Raw genomic sequence first — 24,159 nt, forward strand, 5'->3', positions numbered from 1 at the left:
AAAATGACCAGAGAAGCCTTCTCTTTTTTTTTTAAATTTAAGGTATATAACCTGTTGATTTGATACATTTATAAAATACAGTTATAATTATAAACTTAAATTTATGTATAAATAATTACCACTATAGCACTAGCTACCACCTCCATCTCTCCACATAGTTACCATTTCATTTTTGTAGTGAGAACATTTAAGATCTGCTCTGTTAGCAAAATTCAAGAAATGATACAGTATTATTAGCTGTAAATTAGATCCCCAAACTTGTTAACCTTATAACTGGAAGCTTGTATCCTTTGACCAAAATCTCCACATTTCCCCCACCCTGCAACCCCTGGTAACCACCATTCTACTCTCTGTTTAGAGAAGTCTTGTCCAAACATAGGTCAGATCCTCCACCATGCTGCTCCAAAGCTCCAAAGACTTCCTACCAGGCTGAAAATAAAACCCTAATGTCTTATCATGACCTGTTAGGTCTTAGATGATCTGCCTTTCGCCTTTATCTCCTTTCTCAAGTCTTTCACTCTCTCCTTCACTCACTGTGCTCCAGCCCTCCTGGTCTTGTTTTCCTCAAACATATCACATGCACCCTGCCTGACGGGCTGTGTGCTCTTGCTTCCCTGTGTCTGGGATGCTATTGCTTTGGGCCTTGGTGCAGCTCAGTCCTCACTTCATTAAATCCCTCTCTACCAGTTGCTATTGTGGAAAGCCCTTCCTCGACAGCTCTTCTAAAACAGCAACTTCTGAACCTCCCAGACACTTTGTCACCTTACCCTGTTTGCTTTTATTAAAATTACATTGCATGTTTATTTGTTTGCTTGTTTATTATCCACCCTACCATCCAAAGGTAACTCCATGAAGGGAGAGATCAAGGGAGGGATCATGACTCTATTATTTATCATTGTATCCATGGTGCCTAGAATAATGCTGGAGCTCCCTATGTACCCAGTGATGAACGTTCATTGAACGAACAAATAAAGTAAGTTGTATTAATAAGTCCACTGAGTTGGGTTAATCAAATGATGTTAGTCCTACTTTCCAAAGTATCTCAATATTTTTACAAGTGTCAGTATAGTCCTGATGAGCTTAAGCTGCAACTTTATTTCTGATGACTCCCATTCTTAAGATAGTTCTCATCAGTGGCTAAGACTTGATTTACACTGTGTAAATTAGTGTTTACTTTTTTACTCACAAGACATATACTTAACAAAATGATCTGAATTTATTGAGGACTTTTTTTATTTCCTTATTTCTGAACTAAACACTTCCTCTTTCTAGGGAATCTAAGTTTGCCTGGAAATAGGTTTCCACTTCCAAAGTGCTCTCAAGTGATTCCATCATATTTCTTGTTTTCCAAGTGCTATAGCTATCAGTAAATTAACCAAGTTGTCTAAAATAAGAAGTAACCATGAACTATTTCAGCATAGAATAAGAAATCAAAGAAATACAATAAAGGTAGACATGAAATACTTTTTAGCATTGCATATGGTCATTTTTTATCTAGAAAAATAAAACAGTTTCTGGTAAGAAATAAGAAAATTTGGGGACACCTGGGTGGCTCAGTGGGTTGAGTGTCCAACTTCAGCTCAGGTTATGATCTCATGGTTTGCCAGTTCAAGCCCCACATCAGGCTGGCTGCTGTCAGCGCAGAGCCCGCTTGGGATCCTCTGTCCCCTTCTGTCTCTTCCCCTCTCCCCATTCACATGTTCTCTGTCTCTCAAAAAAAATTTTTTTTTTAAAAAAGAAAATTTGTTATAATGCCTTCTGTAAAATTGAGCAAAAGTATATACAATAAAGTCATTTGGGGACTAATGCCAAGAAATCTTTTAAACTGGATATTAATATTTTGGTTGTGAATTTCATTTTGGAACATTCAGTCAATAAGCATTATGTTATCTCTCCTTAACCCACGACTCCACTGTGGATAGATGGGTAGTCTTTACAGAGGCATCTTTTGATACATATTTTATAAATATTTACCCCTTATTGAAATATGATTCACATGACATGATGAAGTCAAAGAACAAAAATATTAAACAACAGTTTGAAAAAGATGACTTTAGTTCAAACTTCATCACACACCTTGACTTTGTGTCTGGTAAAAATAAAACTCAAGATCTGTTAAAATTGCACAATCACATCATGAAATGTCAAAACTACTTTTCTTTGCAAGTTTCTCTGTGAGGCTCTGTACAAACAGAGGATTAGTTAGTCTTCAACTCAGTAGTGGACAAATAGCTGGAAGCTAATATGAAGTATTTGGCCTGATGGCCTCTAAGTTCAGTCAGCTTATATCCTTCTGTCTGACTCACTACGGTTTGGAAACTTCAGCAGGCAATTAATTCTCCCAGGATAAACGGGTCTTCACTCACCCAGAATTCCCTGGGCTTCAAGGTCACATGAGGCCAGAACATTCACTCATGACTACAAGATATTCTCAACATAATCCTAGTTATTCAACCACATAATGAAAGAGAAATTTGAGTTTTACTAGTATGAGTGGTATAGAACTTAGGAAATTAAATTCTTGTAGCAGTCATTCAATTATTCAGTCAATGTTTGAATCACTTCTGCCTCCTACCCATCATATAGTTACCCAGAGTCAAATTTAATCTCATATTTGGGAGAGAAATGGGCAAAAACAAGCATACTGTCTTACACATAGTTGAGCCACAGAAGAAATTTACAATAACAGCTACCATTTGTAGATGTTTATTATATGCCAGACACAGGGTCTGTGAACTTTGCATTATTTTTACCCCTCACAACAATCCTCTGAGATTATAAATTCCTTTTTATAAGGTTTCTCTTCGCTGTTTTTGTTTTTATCTGTGATGTAGTCACATCCCCAGTATTTTCTACTGGTCAGGTTCTGACACCTCATTCTCTTCCTTTCTCCAGAAACAGTTTAAATACCCTCCAAAAAAGTTTCTTGATCTTCCAGACTGAATTAATGTTGCTGCTGAACTACAGCTTTACTAGCTACATCATTCAAATGTCAAGTTGTTGCATATTGCCTATTGTTTTTTTTATATTGAAACATTTTTCAGTTCTTACTTCTTGCAATATACTATGCTGGGCACTGAGGATACAATAATAAGCAGATGCATTCCACCTTTTTCCTCTTGTTACCTCGAGAAGAGGAAGAGAAGGATTACCTAAAATGCAGAACAATTAATGGACAGTAACAATAATACATGAAATGCAAATAGAGTATCTAGAAGGGTCACCTAATCTAGTCTCAGATAATCATGAATATTGTTTCTCTGACTTTAATGATATTCTGATCGGGCTCCAACTTTCCCACCTGGTCTTTGAGAAATTCAGCTTCGATATGCTTACAGTCTCATAGATACTTCTTTTCACCAGCCTATAATTCCTTTTTCATTCAATTTAAATTCAAAATCTTCTCTCCACAAACCCCTTTGTCATGTTTTTTAAGAGAAGATTTTGCCAGGCACTGTTCTCTTCACCAATAAGACTTTTGGCTTACGAAAGTTAAAGACTTCTGTTTTACAGAATTTAAAGCTGTTACTCCATCTTTAAACCAAAGGAGTCAACTAAATTTTTATTTTAATTCACAGAAAAATTGATAAACATTGGTAATAGATGAACTAATGGTATATGTCAGTTTTGAATAGACAACTACTTTATATAAACCATTAATTGTGAAGACAAAGCAATATAGAGCTCCAAAAATAAATGTCAAGGTTATTTCTTTAGTATTTTCAAGACGATTGCTTAAGGAAGAACAAGGGAAGGAAAACAAAAATTTTATCAGATTGTTTTCTTATCAACTCTATATGGTAATAAAGGATATGTCATAAAAGAAAAGTTGAATAAAAAATGAAAATTTATACAGAATTTCAAATTAAGTTCTTAAAAAATTTATAACATATCATGTTATTATATTTGGTTATGCATTGTCTGCCCACAAAATAGAGGTAACAAAATAAACAACCATTTCACATATGTGACTTTCTCAGATGAACACCGTAAAAATTAGCTACGCTTATCCAATGTAGCTAAGTGATACATATCCCAAATTAGCTCTTGGCTGCTACATTATTCATATACTACTTACCTGGTTTCCACAATTTATACTCCCTACTGCTTTGGTTCCATCCCTCTCTCTCTCTCTCTCTCTCTCTCTCTCTCTCTCTCTCTTTTTTTTTTCTATCACTTACTCCTTTGACCCAATCAAAAATTAACAAATGTTTCAGAGCTTATGAATGTAAAAACTGAGGTCACGTTTTTCTTACCCTCCCCTATGTAGGTAAAGATCACTTATACTGGAGTGATTCACATAGTAGAAGAAATATGTAGGTAAGGAGGAACAAGATGGAAAATCACTTTCTCCTTTTTCATTGTGGTTGCAAAGAAGAGGCCTAGAAGAGTAGAAACTGGGCCTTCCCATGCCCTGCATGACCTGTTGTCAGGGCAACAGGATGTGTGGGGAGCCCTGGCCTTCCCAGTGCCTGTTGCCAGGGTAACAGGATATGAACCATCTTTCCTTATGCAACCAGGCAGTTTCCTTGCCTTATTCTACAATTCTACGTTTCTCTTCTATTTGATGGGAAATTACATTTGTTCACAGAAACCTAAGAGGAACACAACTTCAGCACAGAGGTCATTGACAAATCATGTATTGGAAGAAATATTGTAAGTAGGGACATGCAATTGATATTGTTGTTGGTGGAAATAAGTGGAAGAGAGTTTTATTGAACTGATATTCTGAAAATAGAGACTTCAATTTTTATTTTCATAATCTTTTCATTGGATCAGAGAAGTAAATGATAGGAGATGATGAGATGGAAAAAAGTAGAGTAGTAGTGGGAAAAAAACTGTGAAAACCAGAGAAGAATTATCTGAAACATTTAGAAGCCAAGAGCTTAATTTTGAGTGTATATCAGTTGGCAGTTTTTGTGCAACAAACCATCTTGCAGCTAGTGGCCAAAAGCAATAAACATTTATTATTTCCTTAGGACTTTGAGTAAGTTAGACAGTCCCAGATGACTTCACTCACATGTCTGGTAGTTAATGGTTTGGTTGCTTTAAGAGGGGACTCAACTGTAATGGTTTATATCTGCTTCACATGCTCATCCTTCAGTAAGCTCGACCAGGCTGGTAGAAGAGTTCCAAAGAATGGCAAAAGAGAGTATACTCCAATGCATAAGCCCTTTCCAAATCTTTACTTGTGTCACATTTGCTAAGATCCCACTGGCCAAAGCAAGTTGCATGGCCAAGCTCAGAGTCAGTATGGGAGGCATGATCCAAGAGTGGTTATTGGAAGTCAAAAACTGGGCCATATTGCAACTGTGAACAAAAGTATGGAAGAATTTCTGGGAAATAGAGAGCTCTTTGGAAAATTTGAGATATTAAGGCAGCGATTTGCTAGAGGATGAAATATTAAGAGAGTCACATTTATAAAGACACTTTCTTAGTTAGTACCAGTTGGGTGTACTAGAGATTTTGAGAGCTCTAAAGGTTAGAAAGGAGGTCCTTAACTCCTCTAATAACCGTCTCCAAATGCAGTCTAAAAAGAATGAGAAAAACGTTGTGTGCCTTTACATAGTTTATGTTCTCTGTGGGGAATGAAACAGAATAAACTCCATTTAGATGATTTTTCTAAAATAAACAAAAAGAGAAAAGATTCAGCTCACTTTACTTCAGGAAAGAACTTTATTATATGCATGAAATCCTTTATAACAAGAAGAAGCAGCATAGCAAGAATTAAATACCTAGGTTTATTTTTTGAGAGAGACAGAACACACAAGCACGCATGCATAAGCAGGGGAGGGTTGGAGGTGGAGAGAGAGAGAGAGAGAGAGAGAGAGAGAGAGAGAGAGAGAATCTCAAGTAGGTTCTACACCCAACACAGAACCCAACACCAGGCTTGATCTCATGACACTGAGATCATGACCTGAGCTGAAATCAAGAGTCGGATGCTTAACTGACTGAACCACCCAGGAACTCTATAAAATACCTATAACCTATTTTAATCAACAAAACCCCTGGCTTTATTCTTATCTATAAATGAAAATCTTCAGAGACAGACACCCAGATATCTCTACTATGTAGACGTAGAGTCGTTTGTTTTTCTCTGTTGTTTGGGATATCAAAGGCCAAATAAATTAAAATAATTTTATAAGTGTCCAAGCTCTGAAGGGACAAGATGATTTAGGAAAAGTCAAATTCCTTTGAAGATACTAGCTAGGATCATTGTTAAAATAAGCTGATTAAAGAGGTAATGGTTGTACATGCCTAAGAGAAGGAGAGAAATAGAACCAGGGAGTTTCTGACATCTAAAGCATATGCCAAGTGATAACTCCCCTTGGAGTATGCAAAACTAGGCAAACAGATGGCAGGATTGTGGAAAAATCAAAACAAGAGAATAGTTTTTAATTCCTGAAATGTCAGGTTTTATAGTGAGTCTGAGTGTTAATGGAATTATCTAAGTCAGTGTTGTTTGGAAGATGTATGGGCTTAGGAATCTGGCCTTCCCCTTACTACCCAGGACACATTGATGTCATTTAATGTCTTATGAGGCTCAGTTTTCTCATCAGAAAAACTGGGAATAATTGTGCTGAACCACACAGATCAAAAGAAAAATCTTTTAGAAATTATAAAGCAAAAAAATTATAAAATATGATTAATACTATGATTCAATTATGAGTTTGAGCTAACTAAGGAATATGATTAATGCCCAAGTTGTTCAGTATTTTCTTATCCTGCCCCAAAAGCAGTTTATTTTGAACCATTAAAAAAGTTCACCTTTTTTAATGAATATAGTATTTTTGTCAAATTGGCTTACATACAACACCCAGTGCTCATCCCAACAAGTGCCCTCCTCAATGTCCATCACCCATTTTCCCTCTTGCCCACCCCACCCCACCCACCCTGTTTGTTCTCTGTATTTAAGAGTCTCTTGTGGTTTGCCTCCCTCCCTCTCTGTATGTATCTGTTTTTTCCACCTTCCCTTCCCCCATGGTCTTCTGTTCAGTTTCTCAAGATCCACATATGTGTGAAAACATATGATATCTGTCCTTCTCTGACTGACTTATTTCCCTCAGCATAATACCTTCCAGTTCCATCCACATTGCTGCAAACGGCAGGATTTCATTCTTTCTCATTGCCAAGTAGTATTCCATTGAATATATAAACCACATCTTCTTTATTCATTCATTAGTTGATGGACATTTAGGCTCTTTCCATAATTTGGCAATTGTTGAAAGTACTTATAAACATCGGGGTACACGTGCCACTATGCATCTAATACAAAATCTATTTTGATTTTCTTCTAAATCATCAAGCACTGATTCATGTACAAAACTGCAAGAATCCTTTGATCTTCCACTCTTATGCAGAGTTTAATTATGGCTGACCTCTGTTTTCTTGAACACTATGAACACTGTATGAACACTTTCTTGAACATTATGAACACTTGAAGCCTATGAACACTGTACTTAGGACTTTACTATTTTTTCATGCCTTAATATAAGCATATCTGAGTAGCTATAAATAAAAAAATTACCTAGAAGAAATAATCTGCGTCGAGCATTTTCTTGGCCTATTTGGTAAAAAGTTATGTTTTTAATTATTTTATAAAATGTAAAATAAAATACAATATCTTTAAACAACTCAGGAAACTGTAGTTTAAAGAAGAAACCAAAAAAGTCATAATGTTTCATTTATATGCCTCTCATGACCTATTATCACTTTTATGTGCTTCTTTGACAATAAATAATCATGCCTAATACTTGCTCAGACCAGATATTTGGAATACTGTGATTCTCATGAACCTTTAACATTATCATCTGTTTAATGATGTTAGTGAACAGTCCCTTTCCTACCCAAAAGGCTTATAGCACAGACCTTTTGGATGGGAATCAGACTTGCTCAAATATTTACATTTGATTAGCTGATTGAAATATATTAGAATAAGGGACAAAATCTAATACTATAATGGTAATTTTGTATTTTCTAAAATGAATCAGCAAAAGGAAGGACTATGGGACATGACAGTAATTACTTGGAAGTCAAATCCATTGAGAACCAGACTGGGATAACAAAAGACCTAAAGAATGATTTTCAAGCCAGAGTGACTCAGGAAATCAGATTGGCCCTGGTTTATACATGATTATAGAGCCCTAAAATCAATTCTAAGTCCACCACATGACACTGAATAAAGGGTGCTGAATCCATCAAGGCAATTCCATAGGTGAAACTCTAAGGCCAGCCCACTTCTCTTCATCAGCTCTCTCTCCTTACATACCCATCACTCCTTCCCCAAGGAAATGTAAATCCTTGAGTATAAAAGCCTGGGAATCTTGGCAAGAGCACCTCCACTGAACTAATAGAAGGTCTTCCTTTTCTCATCTAACAACCTGACTCTCTCCACAGATTCTGACGAGAAAATTACTTTAAAAAAAATAGAATTCTGCTTTTGCAAATAATATTAGTAATAATAATGATAACAGCTAGAATTCTTGAATTCTGGACACTGTTCTAAGAGGTTCATAAGATTCATTCATTTAATCTTTTTAATATCTAGGAGATACATAATGATATCATTCCCACTTTACAGATATGAAACCTAAGGCATCAAAAAATCAATCAACTTAGAGAAGATCATATAGCTGTTAAATAGCAGAGTTTATATACACATAAGAATGGTTAAGATTATGGAAATATTAATAACTACAGTGTTTTGAGAAGGTTACTGTGTGCCAGGTATTGTGCTATTTCTTTTTTTAAAAAATTTTTTTAACGTTTATTCATTTTTGAGAGAGAGAACTAAGCGTGAGCTGGGGAGGAGCGAAGAGATGGGGAGACAGAATCCAAAGCAGGCTCCAGGCTCTGAGCTGTCAGCACACAGCCCGACGTGGGGCTTGAATTCATTGACCGCGAGATCATGACCTGAGCCGAGCCGAAGTCGGATTCGTAACCAACTGAGCCACCCAGGTGCCCCTATATTTCTGCTTTTTAATATTTATTTTGAGAGAGAGAGAGCCCATGCATGCATGTGTGCAAGCAGGAGGAAGGGCAGAGAGAGAAGGAGAGAGAGAATTCCAAGCGGGCTCCTTGCTGTCAGCTCAGATCTCCATACAGAGCTCAATCTCACGAACGGTGAGACCACGACCTGAGCCAAAATCAAAAGTCAGGCGTGGGGCGCCTGGGTGGCTCAGTTGGTTAAGCGTCCAATTTCAGCTCAGGTCATGATATCATGGTTTGTGAGTTGGAGCCCTGCGTCAGGCTCTGTGCTGACAGGTCAGAACCTGGAGCCTGCTTCAGATTCTGTGTCTCTCTATCTCTCGGCCCCTCCCCTGCTCATGCTCTGTGTCTGTTTCTCAATAATAAATAAATGTTAAAAAAAAAATTTTAAGTCAGATGCTCAACCCCTGTGCTATATTTCTTATACACATTATTTTATTTAATTTGCACTACCTTGATTTGGGCAATATGCAGATACCCTGATCCAAATGCTTCCCTTTCAAGTGGAAAAACCTTCACCTGAAAAAGCCTTTCAGGCCTCCCTTTGCCACTTTTCACATTCTTTCACAAAGGAGGAAGAGCACTTGGTTGGTGAATTGTGAATAAAGAATTAGACCTGGGGGTGCAAGCTATTAGACCTGGGGGTGCACTCCTTTTCAGAGAGTGAGGAAGAGATATTCTGCTTATACAAATCACAGTCTCATCTGTGAAAGCACATTTAGGAGGGCAGACTTTGCCCCTGCTGAGGAGAGGTGTCATTCATTAACCCCACCCCCACCCCAAGATCTCATGAGGTTTTGTCTATGTCTCAGCTGAAAAGGCACCTTCTAAGATAGATCATTCCTAACCAAAATACTTTCCCAAGTAACTCTTGATCACATCACTTTGTGCATTTTCTTAAGGTCACTTCTTACTCTATATTAACTTATTTTTTTTTATAATTCACCTTTTTGATGTTTGTTTCCTCTACTAAACTGTAGGCTCATCTACCTAAACTAGTGCCTGACACAGTACACAACCAGTGAGTGAGCGAATCAAATAATTGCATTTTACAAATAAAGAAAGTAAAGTTTAGAAAAGTTAATACATTTTCCATGATCACACAGCTAAAGGACAGATGGTATTAGAAAATACCTGACTGATTCCACAGTTCAGTTTTTAATCTCTAAGGTATTTTACCTCAATGATATCTATTCTATAAATATAACATAATATTATATAAGGACTGAGACTTACAATAAGATTATATTTACACACCAGAATAGGTTTTTTTGAGGTGGTTTTCTTTATTTTTATAACTAAAGGACACACTTTTAAGCTGATTTTTCTGATTAAACCATCAAAACTATCATATACTCAACAATGTGAGAAAAGAAATTAAGATTTATCAACAATTTCCAAAAAAGAGCATAAACATTCTTCTTTGACATTTGAAACGAATCTACTATAAGCTCTCAATATCAGAGCTTTGTCAGAAAATTGGTGGTCTAGGCATATAAACCAGGTTTAGATGGAAGACAGGGAGTTATTTAATGGCTAAAGATAAAGAGCATCTACTCCAGTTCTCCATAGACTGGCCAAGACTGGCTTCACCCTAAGCATCCTGTCTGTGTGAGAAAGTGTGTGTTGGGGGGTAGTGGTAGGGGAGAGGGTAAGAATATAAAAATGGTCATGTTGATTCAGCACTCTGTTACTCTATTACAGAAGGAATGTATTAGTTTCTTACTGCTGCTGCATCATATTTAGCACAAACTTAGTAGCTTGAAACTACACAAACGTATTATCTCCAGTTCCGTAGGTCAGAAATTTGAGGCAAGTTTCACTGGGCTAAAATCAGTTTTGGCAAAGCTGCATTCTTTTTGGAGGCTTAGAGAAGAATCCGTTTCGTACTTTTGCAAGCCTCTAGAGGTTGCCCACATACCTTGCCTCCTAGTCTGCTTCCTCCATCTTCATCATTGACCAAGACAAGTTGAGTCTTCCTCACATCAGAGCATTCTGACCTCTTCTTCTCCCTCCCTCTTCCACTTTTAAGAACCGTTGTGATTACATTTGGCCCAGCTGGATAATGCAGTCTCATCTCCATATTTTAAGGTCAGCTGACCAGCAACCTTAATTCCATCTGCTGCCTTACTTCCCCTTTGACAGATTCACAGATTCTAGGGATTAGGACGTGGACATGTCTAGGGGGCAGCTCTTCTGTCTACCACAAAACCCATGGACTAAGTTTTCAGAAGCATGACTCTGCATCCTTTTCTGTGATCTTTCTTGGTAACTATTCTGAGGATGTCTTCTTTTGTGCTTTGAAAGTAAGATGAATAAAAGCTTTACAGGTAGATGAATCTGTATTTAAATGCAAGCTTCACCAGACACCAGCTATTTAACCAACTTAGGATAATTACTTTTTGAAATCATTGGAAAAGTAAGTAAGCATACAGATGTTATATTTGGAAAGTTCTGACAACTAGTAGATGATAAGCAAATATTACTTTCTCCCATCTTCTCCATCCCTATTCTATCTGTGAATCTATCTCTACTCCTCCAACCTGACCTTAGGCCCTATTTTGGCAACCTGACTGATCCTCCAACTTTGAAGTCAGAACCACTGTAAGATTCCAAATTTTATTCATTCATTGATTCATTGAAAAGCATTTATTGCATGACCTACCACATGCCAGGTATTGTGCTAGGTGCTGGTGATCCAAAAGCAAACACAATGAACATAATTCGTGCCCTCAGGAACTTGTGGTCCAGTAGTGAAGGTAGATTTTGTTATGAAAAGGGAAGTCCAGGTTCTTGTAAGAGCCAAATATAGGAAACTGACCTAGTGTGAAGGATCAAGAAGGATTTCCTTTGCAAGTGAAATTTAAGACAACATCTTTGAGCATTTCTTAATAGTGTTCCTTAGTAGCATTGTGAGTAGGATAATTCTTCCTGAAAAAGGAATTTCCCAAGCTCTGGAGGACATTTATCATGCCTGAACCCTGCTGCCCACTGAATACAGAAACATCCTCAGGCACTGCAATAACCAGAAGCATCCCCACACATCTCTAAAAACATCACAGGGAACAAAAGCAGCTCTGGCTGAGAGAGGAGAAAGGAGTGGCTCCCTTGGGAAGAGAGAACAAAATGAGTAAACGCAGATAGGTGGTACGCAGTGTTTCTTTGGGACAACCTTGAAGCTGATTGGGAGGTGGCCACAGAAGGAGAGGTATGAAAAGAGGTTCCAAATGTGGAGCAGGTACAGGGTGAAGGATGCTGAACTTTCAAGGGAAGGTACTAGAAGGCAGGATAGTAAAAGGATCAGATCTGCTAATCTACAATGCTGCTTTATCCTAAAGTATAATTCCAGTTTGGGAATATGGTGCTAATAGCTCCTGTCATTTTACCTGTTTTGCCAATTTTCATTCTAAATATGTATTTCTGCTACATCTTCTTGGTGATAGGGTTTGGGCAAGTGCATCTGAGAGCTGTTCAACACACTGCCCTCTTTAATTACAGTTACTTTAAATTAGCTATAGGGTTATTACACATTTCCTCCTTTCTCCTGCACTCTCTTCTTCTCTGTATTTTATGCTTCCATTACTGATGATTGTGTTTACCACCCATCAGAGGAAAAAAGAAAAAAGAGCAGCTTAGGTCTTTCAACTGTTGCATTTACAATTCCACATCTTAATATCTGACACTTGTCAAGATACGGAGGTAAGCATCTATATGTGCAAAATTAATTCTCAAATATTAAGTTAGTTTAGTGGCACCTGGGTGGCTCATTAGGTTCAGCGTCTGCCCTCAGCCCAGGCCACGATCTCTGGTTCACAAATTAGAGCCCTGCATTGGGCTCTGTGCTGACAGCTCAGAGCCTGGAGCCTGCTTCGGATTCTGTGTCTCCCTCTCTCTCTGCCCCTCCCCTGCTCATGCTTTGTCTCTCTCTGTCCTCAAAAATAAATGAAAACATTTTTAAAAATAAAAAATAAGTAAAAAAAATATTAAGTTCATTTCTAACTGTAAAATTCTCATAAGTTATAGTCCTACATTTATAAAAGCTGAAAGGATTGATAATAATTACTATGAAGTAATGAGTCTTAGATTTTTGTCAATAGTTTGTAGTTTTAAGTAGTTTAAACTTTCCTCCCTTCTGTTGAACAACTGGAAAAGGTAACACTCTGAATAAGTTTTTGTTATAATGTCATGTTCACTGGAATTTCTAGTTGATCACAGTTTTCTGGAAAGGCTGTCGCCCCTTGCATTAAACTCTTAGAACAGTGGCATTGACTGGAAAGAGCAGTACCAATGTCTTAAAATGTTTTTTCTGGGGCGTCTGAGTGTCTCAGTTTGTTAGGTGTCTGACTTTGTTTCAGCTCAGGTTATGATGTTGAAGTTTGTGGGTTTGAGCCCCACATCGGGTTCCATGCTCGCATGGAAAATTTTTTAAATATGATTTTTTTTTCTTTTAAATCCACAGCTGTGGAGCAATTGTACATTAAAAATAACAATAAAAGAGTACCATGACACAGAGAACAGAATTGTTTCTAAAATTGGAGGGGAAACTGCATAAATGAAAACACATACAAAATCTTCAAATCAGTGTTCCTCATGGGAATCAATAAACAGTCTTTGCAAAGACTAGTGTTAGAAAAATGTCCTTAGTCTGTAGGAATTAGTACATGGTCCCAGAGTCACAGAAAACTTCTGAGCCAGAAACTTCATTAGGTATTGAGATGGCAGAAGAAATAGGAAATGTTTTCCAGGTCCTAACTAACTGATAATGTATGGACAGGTATATGACTCTTTGTAAGTGTTGTTTACGAAGGGCATGATGCCATAGCCATTCGCTAATATTTCCAACATCATGGATGGTGAGTCATAGTGTAGAATCTGAACTGTCATATTGAGAGACAAGTTGGTGGATTGAAGATGGATTGAAGAAAGCTAAAGAAAAAAGCCATAACTATAAAATAAAATTAATAAAATAAAGCATGCAAGTCTACATCAGAAATGGGAAGAGGAAAGGGTTTCACCTTTGTTTCCACAAAGGAACAAGAGACTTCTTGGCATATCACCAAATATGGTGTCTCAATTAAATATTATATGAAGGAGATTTAAAAGGGACTCAATGAAAAAAATCAACAAAGAGGTAGAGAATAATTGATATTTTAATTTAGTTTAATGATGTTTCACATGTGCTACAAAATTTTAAAATTATTTCTATCAACTCAAAAAAAGTGTTACAAAATCTTATGTTATATGATATTGCTTATAAAATATTTTCTATAAATATCTACCTACAGTAGTTCATGTTTCCAAATTTAAAGTATACTTGAATAAACTTTATTTTACTAACCTTTGTCTCTATTTTTATTTAACCTCAAAAATGTACACATTATAAACCTACTTAAAAACAGAATGTCCTGTTGAAATAAATCAATGTATCTTTGAAGTTAGATACAGTAAAAGTAGAAAAATCACTTTCCAAATATCTAAAAGTCCTCATTGAGCTTTTGAACAAATTAAAAAATTATTGCAAAATTGTTTGATAGCTTTCATGAATAACATAATTTTAATTGCCAACACTTAAAAAGTGAAATTCTAGAAGTAGAGATTGTAAGAAGCTAAAAATCCTGTTTGAATCAATATTACATTTTAAATAAGCAAGACAATTCCAGCAATGGAATGAGGAGACCCTCCTATCACTGCTATGAATGCAGACTACACAAGAGACCATAATTAAACAATTTGGTTGCCATTAGTCATGCAGATTTTAGATTTAGAGCTTCTTGTTTTGAAAATTCTAAACCTAGAATACTGAAAATGTCTTAAGTCAAAGTACAAGTTAAAGTAATAGTACCAAAATGCAAATTCCTTCTTTCTTTGATGCAAAGGCAATCAGTCATTTCAATCAGTTTGGTAATAATAATTATTTTTTAAAAAACTAGTTTCAGTAATTTTTCCCCTAAATGATCCTTCAGTGACTCTATGGAGGCAAAATACCAAATTTACTTAGTACATGCATGTATTATTATATCTTACATCAATGTTGGATATCAAATCATGAAGCTCTACTGCTGAATGACTCTACTCTACTGAAATAAAATGAGATTGATCTTTGAGATCACTTGATAAAGTGAAAGTCAGATAACTGCTCTAAAATGTCAGGTAAACACAAAGTCACTTTTCAATTTTTTTTAAGACATATGCACAAATTCACTACCATACATCTTCATACATTTAAGTAACTACAGAAAAATAAAACGAATACAAACAAAACAAACAAACAAGCAAAAACATCCTGTCCTGCTAAAGGGAAGAAAATCTAAACTAGGTTGTAATATGATCTATAATTTTTCCGGTACAGATGTTCATCTACTAATTAGGTTAGGACAAATCATCTGATGACTACCAATGTTTAATTTTCATCTATGCTAATTAATTTTGTAAGCTGTTACTTGCTTTTATAGGATTATTTGTTTCCTTAGAGAACCACCTCCCCAAAAAACTGTAATTCTGGTCTTCAATGGATCTTGAAAACATATTTCTCTAATTCATTCAAATGATGTAAGATGGCTTCCTTTTTAAAAGTTCTCTGTTAAATGTTGTTTGCATTATTAGTGAGCTCTATACTAGTGCACTGTAATGTCATATGTTACTTCAACTGTAAGAAAATATACAGAAAATACTACTTAAATATACAAACATCATTAAATACATTCAAGTGGACGAAAGTAGAAGGAATTTTTCCTCTAAACAAAGTTTAACATAATTTTTCTTTCAAAAAAAAATCATAGATATAAAAACAACCACATTAAATTTACTCAGATGTTGCACTTTATACAACAGTATGTAAATGCAGCATTAGAAATATGAATCCTAGAAAATCTCTATTTTGCATGGTATAGGATTCCTTCAGCTATGATTATAAACAAGAAAATATATTTTCATTTCAGAACTACAAATATGCTGAGCAATTACACTGGCCTGTATATATTCATAATGCAAATTTTTATCCAAATGTTAAACCTGATTTTTAAATTATAATTAAAATAAAGCATGTATACATAGGGTGCTGGAACAGATGAACAGAAATTAGTAGCATAGACAGAAAAAAACTTAAATCTTGTTTAAATAGCAAGGTGAATAGCAATGCAATTAAAGTTTGACCCAGGTACTTACGTTTCATGTTTGACATAAGCACATCTCTTAGCCCAAGTTAGTAAGGTCTATTCTATACCATGAGCTACTGTGTATTCTCAGAAGAAGTGAATTGGTTAATTTAAAGCCAAAACTCTCCAATAAGTTTGGTATGCTACTAGTGTTTTTACCACATTTTTTCTTAAGCAAACATTATTAAGACAAAGAAGAAGCACAGTGGAATATAAGTATTTATTATCACGTTAATCCTGCCCTTGTGTTTTCAAAATCTAATCACAGAGAAATAAGTATCAGTAGTAATCTTTTTTATTTTACTGAAGGAAATTTTATTTCTGCAAGTATCCTGGCAAGCAGCTTTTCTAGTTACTTTTCTGCATATCTAAACCACATATCTAAAGAATATATACAGAATGTATAAAAGAAACCATGTGTTGTAACAGTCAAGTGAATTCTCAGGGAGTTACCTTACTTTATATTACACATACAGGTGCAAAAAAGACTATCCATCCTTCAGGCAAGTTGTTAGCTGACACTCACACATTTTATTTTTTAAGAGAAAATCTTTCTAAAGGAAACGCTAGTCCACAAAGTCAGATATTACGAACAATTAGTCATATTAATAGGCAAGTTTTGGGTGGGGTGGTGGGAATAAAAACACAGAACCAAGCAAAGAGCTTACTCACATTCCTTTCAGGCGTTGCCACATTTTTTCAGTGTGTTCTCCTATCAGATACTTAAGAGGGGTGTTTTCCAATTCTTCAATTTCTGTAGCAGTAGACCCCATGATGATATTCCTAGGGCAATATAGTTACAGTCAGTTTCAGCAGCTAGAACAAGCATTCCTCAGACCACTACGAATCTCAAACAGTTATACAGTAGCATCTCTCATCTATCAAAATACTGCAGATTTACAAAGCTGAGGGCAGCCTCTGCCAGAATTGCTACTGACTTTGACAGGCATATCCACTGCTCACATCACCCAACCTCCCAAGCAGACAGCAGTATAAACAGATCCTCTGACCTCACAGGAGCAATCCGCACATGTGAGCCTGCTACTGTACTACTGACCGACTGAGTGCTCCAGCTCTCCCCAAAAGCAGCTCATCTGTTACCGTTCGGTGCACTGAAGCACATCAGAATTCCTACAGTTTACGAGATCTATTATGCACAAGAGAAACGTGAATGACTTTAGCGCACCAGAAGAAGCTGAATTCCTCTCTACCAATAGAAAGAGGGCAGGATGTAATAAGAAAGCAGATGGTAGGAACCAGTGTCAGCAGCACCACCCTGAGAAAAAAGTGCCTGTTTTAAATGCCAAGGTTTTTGTCTCTTCATTGATCTGGAACCAACAGTTAAAGATATATCATGCCCTAACAACAAACGCAATAAAAATTAATGGCAACAATGAGAAAATAACACATAGAGCCATGCAGAAGACAGACCACGGAGCTCCACAGGTTGTTATTGAAAGACTATGTACATCAATGATGCTGTAATCATGCTTATTCACCTTCTCCTAGCAACTCCACACAGTAGGTAACTGCCAATTTAACCAGTAGAAAACACGGCAGCTGCACACAGCCTGCTCTGTGAATCCTTTGGGGGTTACAAAATAAATAAAACGAAACTAGTGTGGAAGTGTGTGTGTGTGTGTGTGTGTGCGCGTGTGTGTGTGTGCTGAAGTAAAGGGAATGTGTGAAGGTGGGGGGGAAGAAGAAAGGGAGAGAGGGAGAGAAATGGATGCTGTGCCGCTTGTGCATTTTAGAAGAAAAATGAGAGAAAGTGAACATAAAAGGAATCAGAACTGAGTCATCTGCCAAGCTCCCAACACATGGTGAGCTTTCTTTGAAACCAGCACAGACCCTGAGTATGAGCTCCATAACAGCTATTGCTATCCGCAAGCTGCTAAGAAAAATACACTTAAAAGCAGTATCTCTTCTTGCTTGTTTAGAAAGCCAGATGTAGTTTTATTCTTCCCTACAAGATACCTTGCTGTTACCGATATTCATATGTAGTAGACACGTGATAACATCTCGTATTTATTGAGTACTTACTGTATGTCCGACCCTGTTCCTAGTACCTAACAGTTTACCATTTTAAAATTTTTACAAAAACCCCATGAATGGTAGGTAATATTCCCATTTAACAGTTTAGGAAATGGAGAAACAGAGATATTTCCCAGATTTAAAGCCAGCCCTTTAAAATGGGCACTATCTGTGATTTTCCTAACAAGGTCTTCCAATATAAAGTTACTATGTGTGTCTAAACACTGAGCGCATGTGGTGGTCAAAATCATAATATCTGTAAAAAGCATCTTTGTAAATTGTTACAGAAAGTGTCTTCTGGGGCGCCCGGGTGGCTCAGTCGTTAAGCATCTGACTTCGGTTCAGGTCATGGTCTCACTGTTCCTGAGTTTGAGGCTCCCCCTCAGGCCAACATGAGCCCAGCTGCAGGTGAGCTTGTGCCCCACTTTGGTGAGCCCTGCTTTCCTGCTTCTCTCTTTCTCACTCTCTTCCCCTCCTTGGATTCTCTCTGTCTCTGCCCCTAGCTCCCCCTCTGCCACTCTCTCTCTGTCTCTCAAAAAAAAGTGTCTTCTGATTTACAAATTAGAAGAGGTGAGATTTCTGCGCTATTTGGGCAGAGTCGTATAGGCCTCCTTTCTGGGTTCCCATAATAACTTCACAGAAAACTTTCACAGCGTCCAGAGCCCTTGATGTCCTGCAAATAAAGGAGCAGGATGCCCTCAAATTCCTTTCATCAGGAACCCATTTGGGTGGCACAAACCTTGACTTCCAAACGAAACCATCATCTACAAAAGGAAAAGTAACAGCATTACCTCATAAATCTCAAGAGGACCTGGGAGAAGCTTCTGCTGGCGGCTCGCGTTGAAAACCTGGCTGCCCTCAGTATCATACCCTCCAGGAGCACTGGCCAGCCAGCTCTGGTGAAGTCTGCGGCTGTCCCTGGAGCCACTCCTGTCGGTGGCCACCTCGCCTCGGAACCTTCTCTAACCAGACGGAGGCAGCCTCCTGGGCGCGGGAAGCCAGACTTCCGCCGTTATTGATCCCAGGGCTGACCCCCAGCCTCTGGAGAGGTGTCTTATCCTAACCCACCTCTGCCAGGTCTGCGCCGCGTGGCCACTGCCACCCCAGAGCACCCACGAGGGAGCTGGCTCCGCGGGTGTGACGCGGGGGGCGCCGGGGAGGAAGTTCTGTGCGCCCACGGCCCCATCTCCCTGAGCCGCCCCGCCACGGAGGGTCACGCCTGGTCTCCACCGGCACTGAGATCCCACAGAGACTGAAAGGGAAGAGCAGGACGCTGCTGTGAACCAGGAGGAACCTCAGGTGGACCGGCCGCTCCAGCTCCCAACCGGCCGCCTCTCGGCACGTGCTGGTGGACCCGCGCGAGGTGCGGTCGCCCTCCGAGCCTGCTGGGGGCTCCCTCCTGAAGCTGGAGCGGGAGCCCGCCCCCAGGACCCGCTGCAGCCTCGGGGACCCCGCGCCGGGTGGGCAGGGACCACCACGGGGTCGCAGGCGCTTCTACACACTCGTGGACAGAACGTGGCAACAAGGTCAGCAGAAAATGAAGTTTTCAAAAAAGAAAAGGTTAAATCAACCGAGGCTTCAGTTTTCCTTTTTCCAACGAGTTGTTTGTTTCCTGAACTCCAGCTGAATGTAATGTCTTTAGCTAGCTTTACATTGTTGCAAACTCACCCCTGTGGGCATTTTCCAGAATTGTCAGAAATGAGCTAGTTATTGCTCTGAAAGTAGTGATTTTGCCTTCCCTGTGCCTTAATTTATAATCCTAGATACATTCACTTAATAAATTCTTAGCTGATTTTTCTTTAATGAGATAGTCAACATCTGAACTGTGCTCTCAGAGATGAATCACAGTGAAAAAGTCTCTATAAAATGCAAGCACTCCACCACTACTATTTTATGAGCCAAACACCCTAGTCCTTAAGGTTATAACCCCTTTCAGGGCACAAATGTTTTTCTAATTATGGAAAGAAATTTCAAGCCCTCACATTGGCTAGTTTACCAATAGTTTGCAATGTAAAAATTGAGGACTATTCTGCTTAAGTGTTGGTGAATTTTGTCATTGAAACTTACTTGCCCTTTCTTTCACTATCTCACTTCTGTCATATATCGATACGTATGAACTCTTAGTGTACTGATGACACCCTTAATACACAAAAATGCTTAATTGTTGCATTAAGCATTTCATAAAATAAAACTAAAATTTGAACAATGAGCTATTCCGAAAAGCTTATTATTTAAATCCTTGACCAATATAATTTTCAGCCTTAAGCAGCATCAAAAAATTATTTCTGTTGATGTAGAGAATTCAAAGCATTTTCCTTTTCTAGTTTATAACTAACGTCTACATGATGTATTAATAGAATAAAAATAGGTGCGCCTGGATGGTTCAGTCTATTGAGCATCCGACTTTGGCTCAGGTCATGACCTTATATCAGGGTTCATGGGTTCTAGCCCTGCATCAGGCTTTGTGCTGAAGGTTCGGAGTCTGAAGCCTGCTTCAGATTCTGTGTCTCCCTCTCTCTCTGCCTCTCCCCCCGCTTGTACTCAATCTGTCTCTCAAATATAAATAAACTTTAAAAAAATATTTTAAATAGAATAAAAATAAAATAAATCACATTGAAGAAAATAGAACTGAGGGAATAGCATTCAACTTTTCTCTTTCCTAATTAATCTGTTTAGAAAAATTTGAGATGTTGCATTCATAAAATTAAACCAAAAAAATTCTGACATAAGACAGAGAAATAAGATAACAAGAAAGTACGCTGAGAAATTAAAATATGCTTGCCAAAACAAAACGTTCAACATGAGCTCTGGGGAGAGGTTGAGAAAATAATACTAAATTAGGGTAAAAATTGATCCAATTTGTTTCTTCTCTCTCATATGTTCCATCTCTTTTGCTTTAACTCTATATTCAGGTAAATTATCTTTATTATAATAAGTAGTTCCTTCATTCTTATTACCTAATATTTTATTGGAATGTTGATAAACATTTATAGAATGATTTTTCAGTATCTACGGATGCCAAGATATATTGCAGCATAGAACAGGATCCAGACTACCTGAATTTGAATCCCTGTTCTTTCACTTAAAGAATTATGTGATCTTTTGCAAGTTACTATTATGTGTCTGTTCCCTCATGTATAAAGGAACATAATAAGATTATCTTTCTCATAATGCTGATGTAAGGATTAAATGAGTTAATATACACAAAGAACTTAAAACAGTATCAGAAGCATAGTAACTGCTCTATTAAATTGTTAGAATTAAAAAATAATGTTTTAATTGTTAGCATTTATTATTATTGATACTATCACATGACTTTCCTCCTTCAGACTGAAGTGTAATTATTTCAGTAGATTTACTGACCATGAGCTATTTTCCAAATAATTTGTCATAGAGCATTATTGTTTTTATGCATTGCTAGTCTTCATTTTATTTAGAAACTTTACATCCTAATTCATGAGTGAAATGTTTGAAATATTTGTAGCACTAACTTTATTGATTTTCATATTAAGGTTATACTAGCACCATGTAATAAATTGGAGGGAAACAGTTTTAAACTTACAAGTTCGCACCCAGCAAATGACAAAGATAAATGATGACATACTCAGGAGCACCAAATTGGAAAGCATACCACTCAAATAATCTTCTAAAATAATTGCCTGAGTCAGTATACTTGAGAAACAAAAAGTAATTAGTGACTAAAATCAGAGACTTGTACCTAACTAGCCATAGAGATTGAAAACAAAGTCCCAGGTTTACTTCTGTGAAGAAGGGCTAGGAAGAAATTAATTCAAATTAGAACAAGAAGCAGGGGATCCAAAAAAGATGGCTTCAAGGAAAAAAAAAGGATTAAATTTTAAAACCACCTTAACAAACTAAAAAGATTATGTCATTGATTAAATGAAAGCACACTACTTCTAAATTGATAACTAAAGGGGCACCTGGGTGGCTCAGTCTGTTGAGCGTCCGACTTCGGCTCAGGCCACGATCTCACGGTTTGTGAGTTTGAGCCCCGTGTCAGGCTCTGTGCTGACAGCTCAGAGCCTGGAGTCTGCTTTGGATTCTGTGTCTCCCTCTTTTCTGCCCCTCCCCCCTTCTCAAAAATAAACACTAAAAAAATTTTTTTAAATAAATAAATTGATAAGTAAAACCCCAGAAAATATGCAAAGTTTTAACAATATGGCACACTAGATATTCCAAAAATTTCCAGGTCAAAAAGCATTTCAAATATTGGAAAAATTGTAGTAAATATGCTTTTTAATGCACAGATAGGTCTCTAAAAAATGAAGGTGTCAAAATGAAGATACACATAATGGAGCTTCAAAATACATGAAAGCAAAAATAATATAAATCTCAGGAGAAATAAATACATTTGTAATTACAGTCATATAGTCATATATTTTATATATCTCACTCTAAAAATTGACAAAACAAGTAGAGAAACCCAGTAAGTATATAAGAGAACTGAACCTCACTGTCAGTAGACTTGACCTGATTGACATTTATAGTACACTCCACTGAACAACAGCAAAATACACATTATTTTAAAGCACACACATTGAATATTTACCAAAAGAAATCACATGCTGGGTGATAAAACAAATCTCAATAAATTTACAAAGATCAAATAATACAATGTATATTCTCTGACCCCAGTGGAATTAAATGAGAAATCAGTAACAGAAATATCTTTGAAAAATCCCTAATACTTGAAAACTAAATGATACACTTTTAATTAACCCATGGGCCAAATAAGAAACTGAAAAGGAAATTAGAATGTGTTTTCAACTGAATAAAGATGAAAATACAACATATCAAAATCTGTGAGAAATAGCTAAAGCAGTACCTGGGATGGGGGGATTTATAGCACTATATAGCTGTATTAAAAATGAACAGGGGTGCCTGGGTGGCTCAGTTGGTTGGGTGTCTGACTTCAGCTCAGGTCTTGACCTCACAGTCTGTAGGTTCGAGCCCCGCATCAGGCTCTGTGCTGACAGCTCAGAGCCTGGAGCCTTCTTCAAATTCTGTTTCCTTCTCTCTCTGCCCCTCCCCCATTCATGCTCTGTCTCTCTCTCAAAAATTAATAAACATTTTAAAAAATTTAAAAAAGAAATGACCAAAGATCTTGTATCAATGACATTAGGATCCACATTAAGAATCTTAAGAGGATAAGCAAAATAAGTAAAAATAAAGAAATAAATATCAGAGCAGAAATCAATGAAATAAAACTCAGAAAGACAAAAGAGATAATCAACAAACTAAAAAGTTGGCTCTTTGAAAAGATCAATAAAATCGATATGCCTTATTTTATTAACAGATACAAAAAGATGTCAAGAACTGTAAAGATTCTGAGATTTTGCCATTCATACAGACTATCAGATCAGCCTACCAGCCTATCCTTGGGTCAGGAACAAAAAGTTGTGTTTGTTCCTCACACCAAAAGCAGTAGCCACACTACTGGCATTTTTGTACAGGTTCTCTGAGCTCTGATTCCCACAACACCAGATGCTTTTGATAATTGTGACACTTTTCTTTGAGTAGATTGGTTTAGAAAGTACAGAATTTAATTTCCTAGGTATCTACCCAAGAGAAATAAAAAGCATGAGTCCACAGAAAGATCTGTACACAAATGTCTGTAGCAGAATTATTTATTATGGCCAAAAAGTGGAAACAATTCAAATGTCCATCAACTTATAAATGACTAACAAAATGTGGTAAATCAAAACAATGGAGCCCTAGCTAGAGTAAAGAGGAATGAAACACTGATACCTGCTACAACATACATAAATCTTAAATCTGTTTTCCTATGTGAACGAAACCAGAAAAGGCAAATCTGTAGAGTCAGAAAGTAGATTAGTGGTTACTTGGGGCTGGGGGTAGGAAAGGGATTGACTGTAAATGGACAAGAGGTATTTTATCAGAGTGATGAAAATGTTCTAGAACTGGATTATGATGAAAACTGCACCACTCAGTAAGTTTTGTA

General features: G+C 37.1%; 1 protein-coding gene across 4 annotated transcripts in view; it reads right to left on the reverse strand.

The window, feature by feature from the left end:
* The window catches only part of PDE1A (phosphodiesterase 1A), a 328,273-nt gene extending 310,970 nt beyond the window's left edge, over positions 1 to 17,303 (reverse strand). For 2 of the 4 annotated variants that reach the window (XM_011285385.4, XM_011285384.4), the window contains exon 1: positions 16,815 to 16,925. In XM_011285385.4, coding sequence (XP_011283687.1) covers positions 16,815 to 16,915 — 101 coding nt within the window. In that variant the 5' untranslated portion in view covers positions 16,916 to 16,925. Of the gene's footprint in view, positions 1 to 16,814; positions 16,926 to 17,152 lie in introns of those variants that run through there. The other 2 variants (XM_011285382.4, XM_011285381.4) reach the window with 2 other exon arrangements.
* Between the last annotated feature and the right edge of the window lie 6,856 nt (positions 17,304 to 24,159).

Source organism: Felis catus, chromosome C1 (genome assembly GCF_018350175.1).
Source record: "Felis catus isolate Fca126 chromosome C1, F.catus_Fca126_mat1.0, whole genome shotgun sequence".
In the NCBI taxonomy this organism is placed as follows: domain Eukaryota; kingdom Metazoa; phylum Chordata; class Mammalia; order Carnivora; family Felidae; genus Felis; species Felis catus.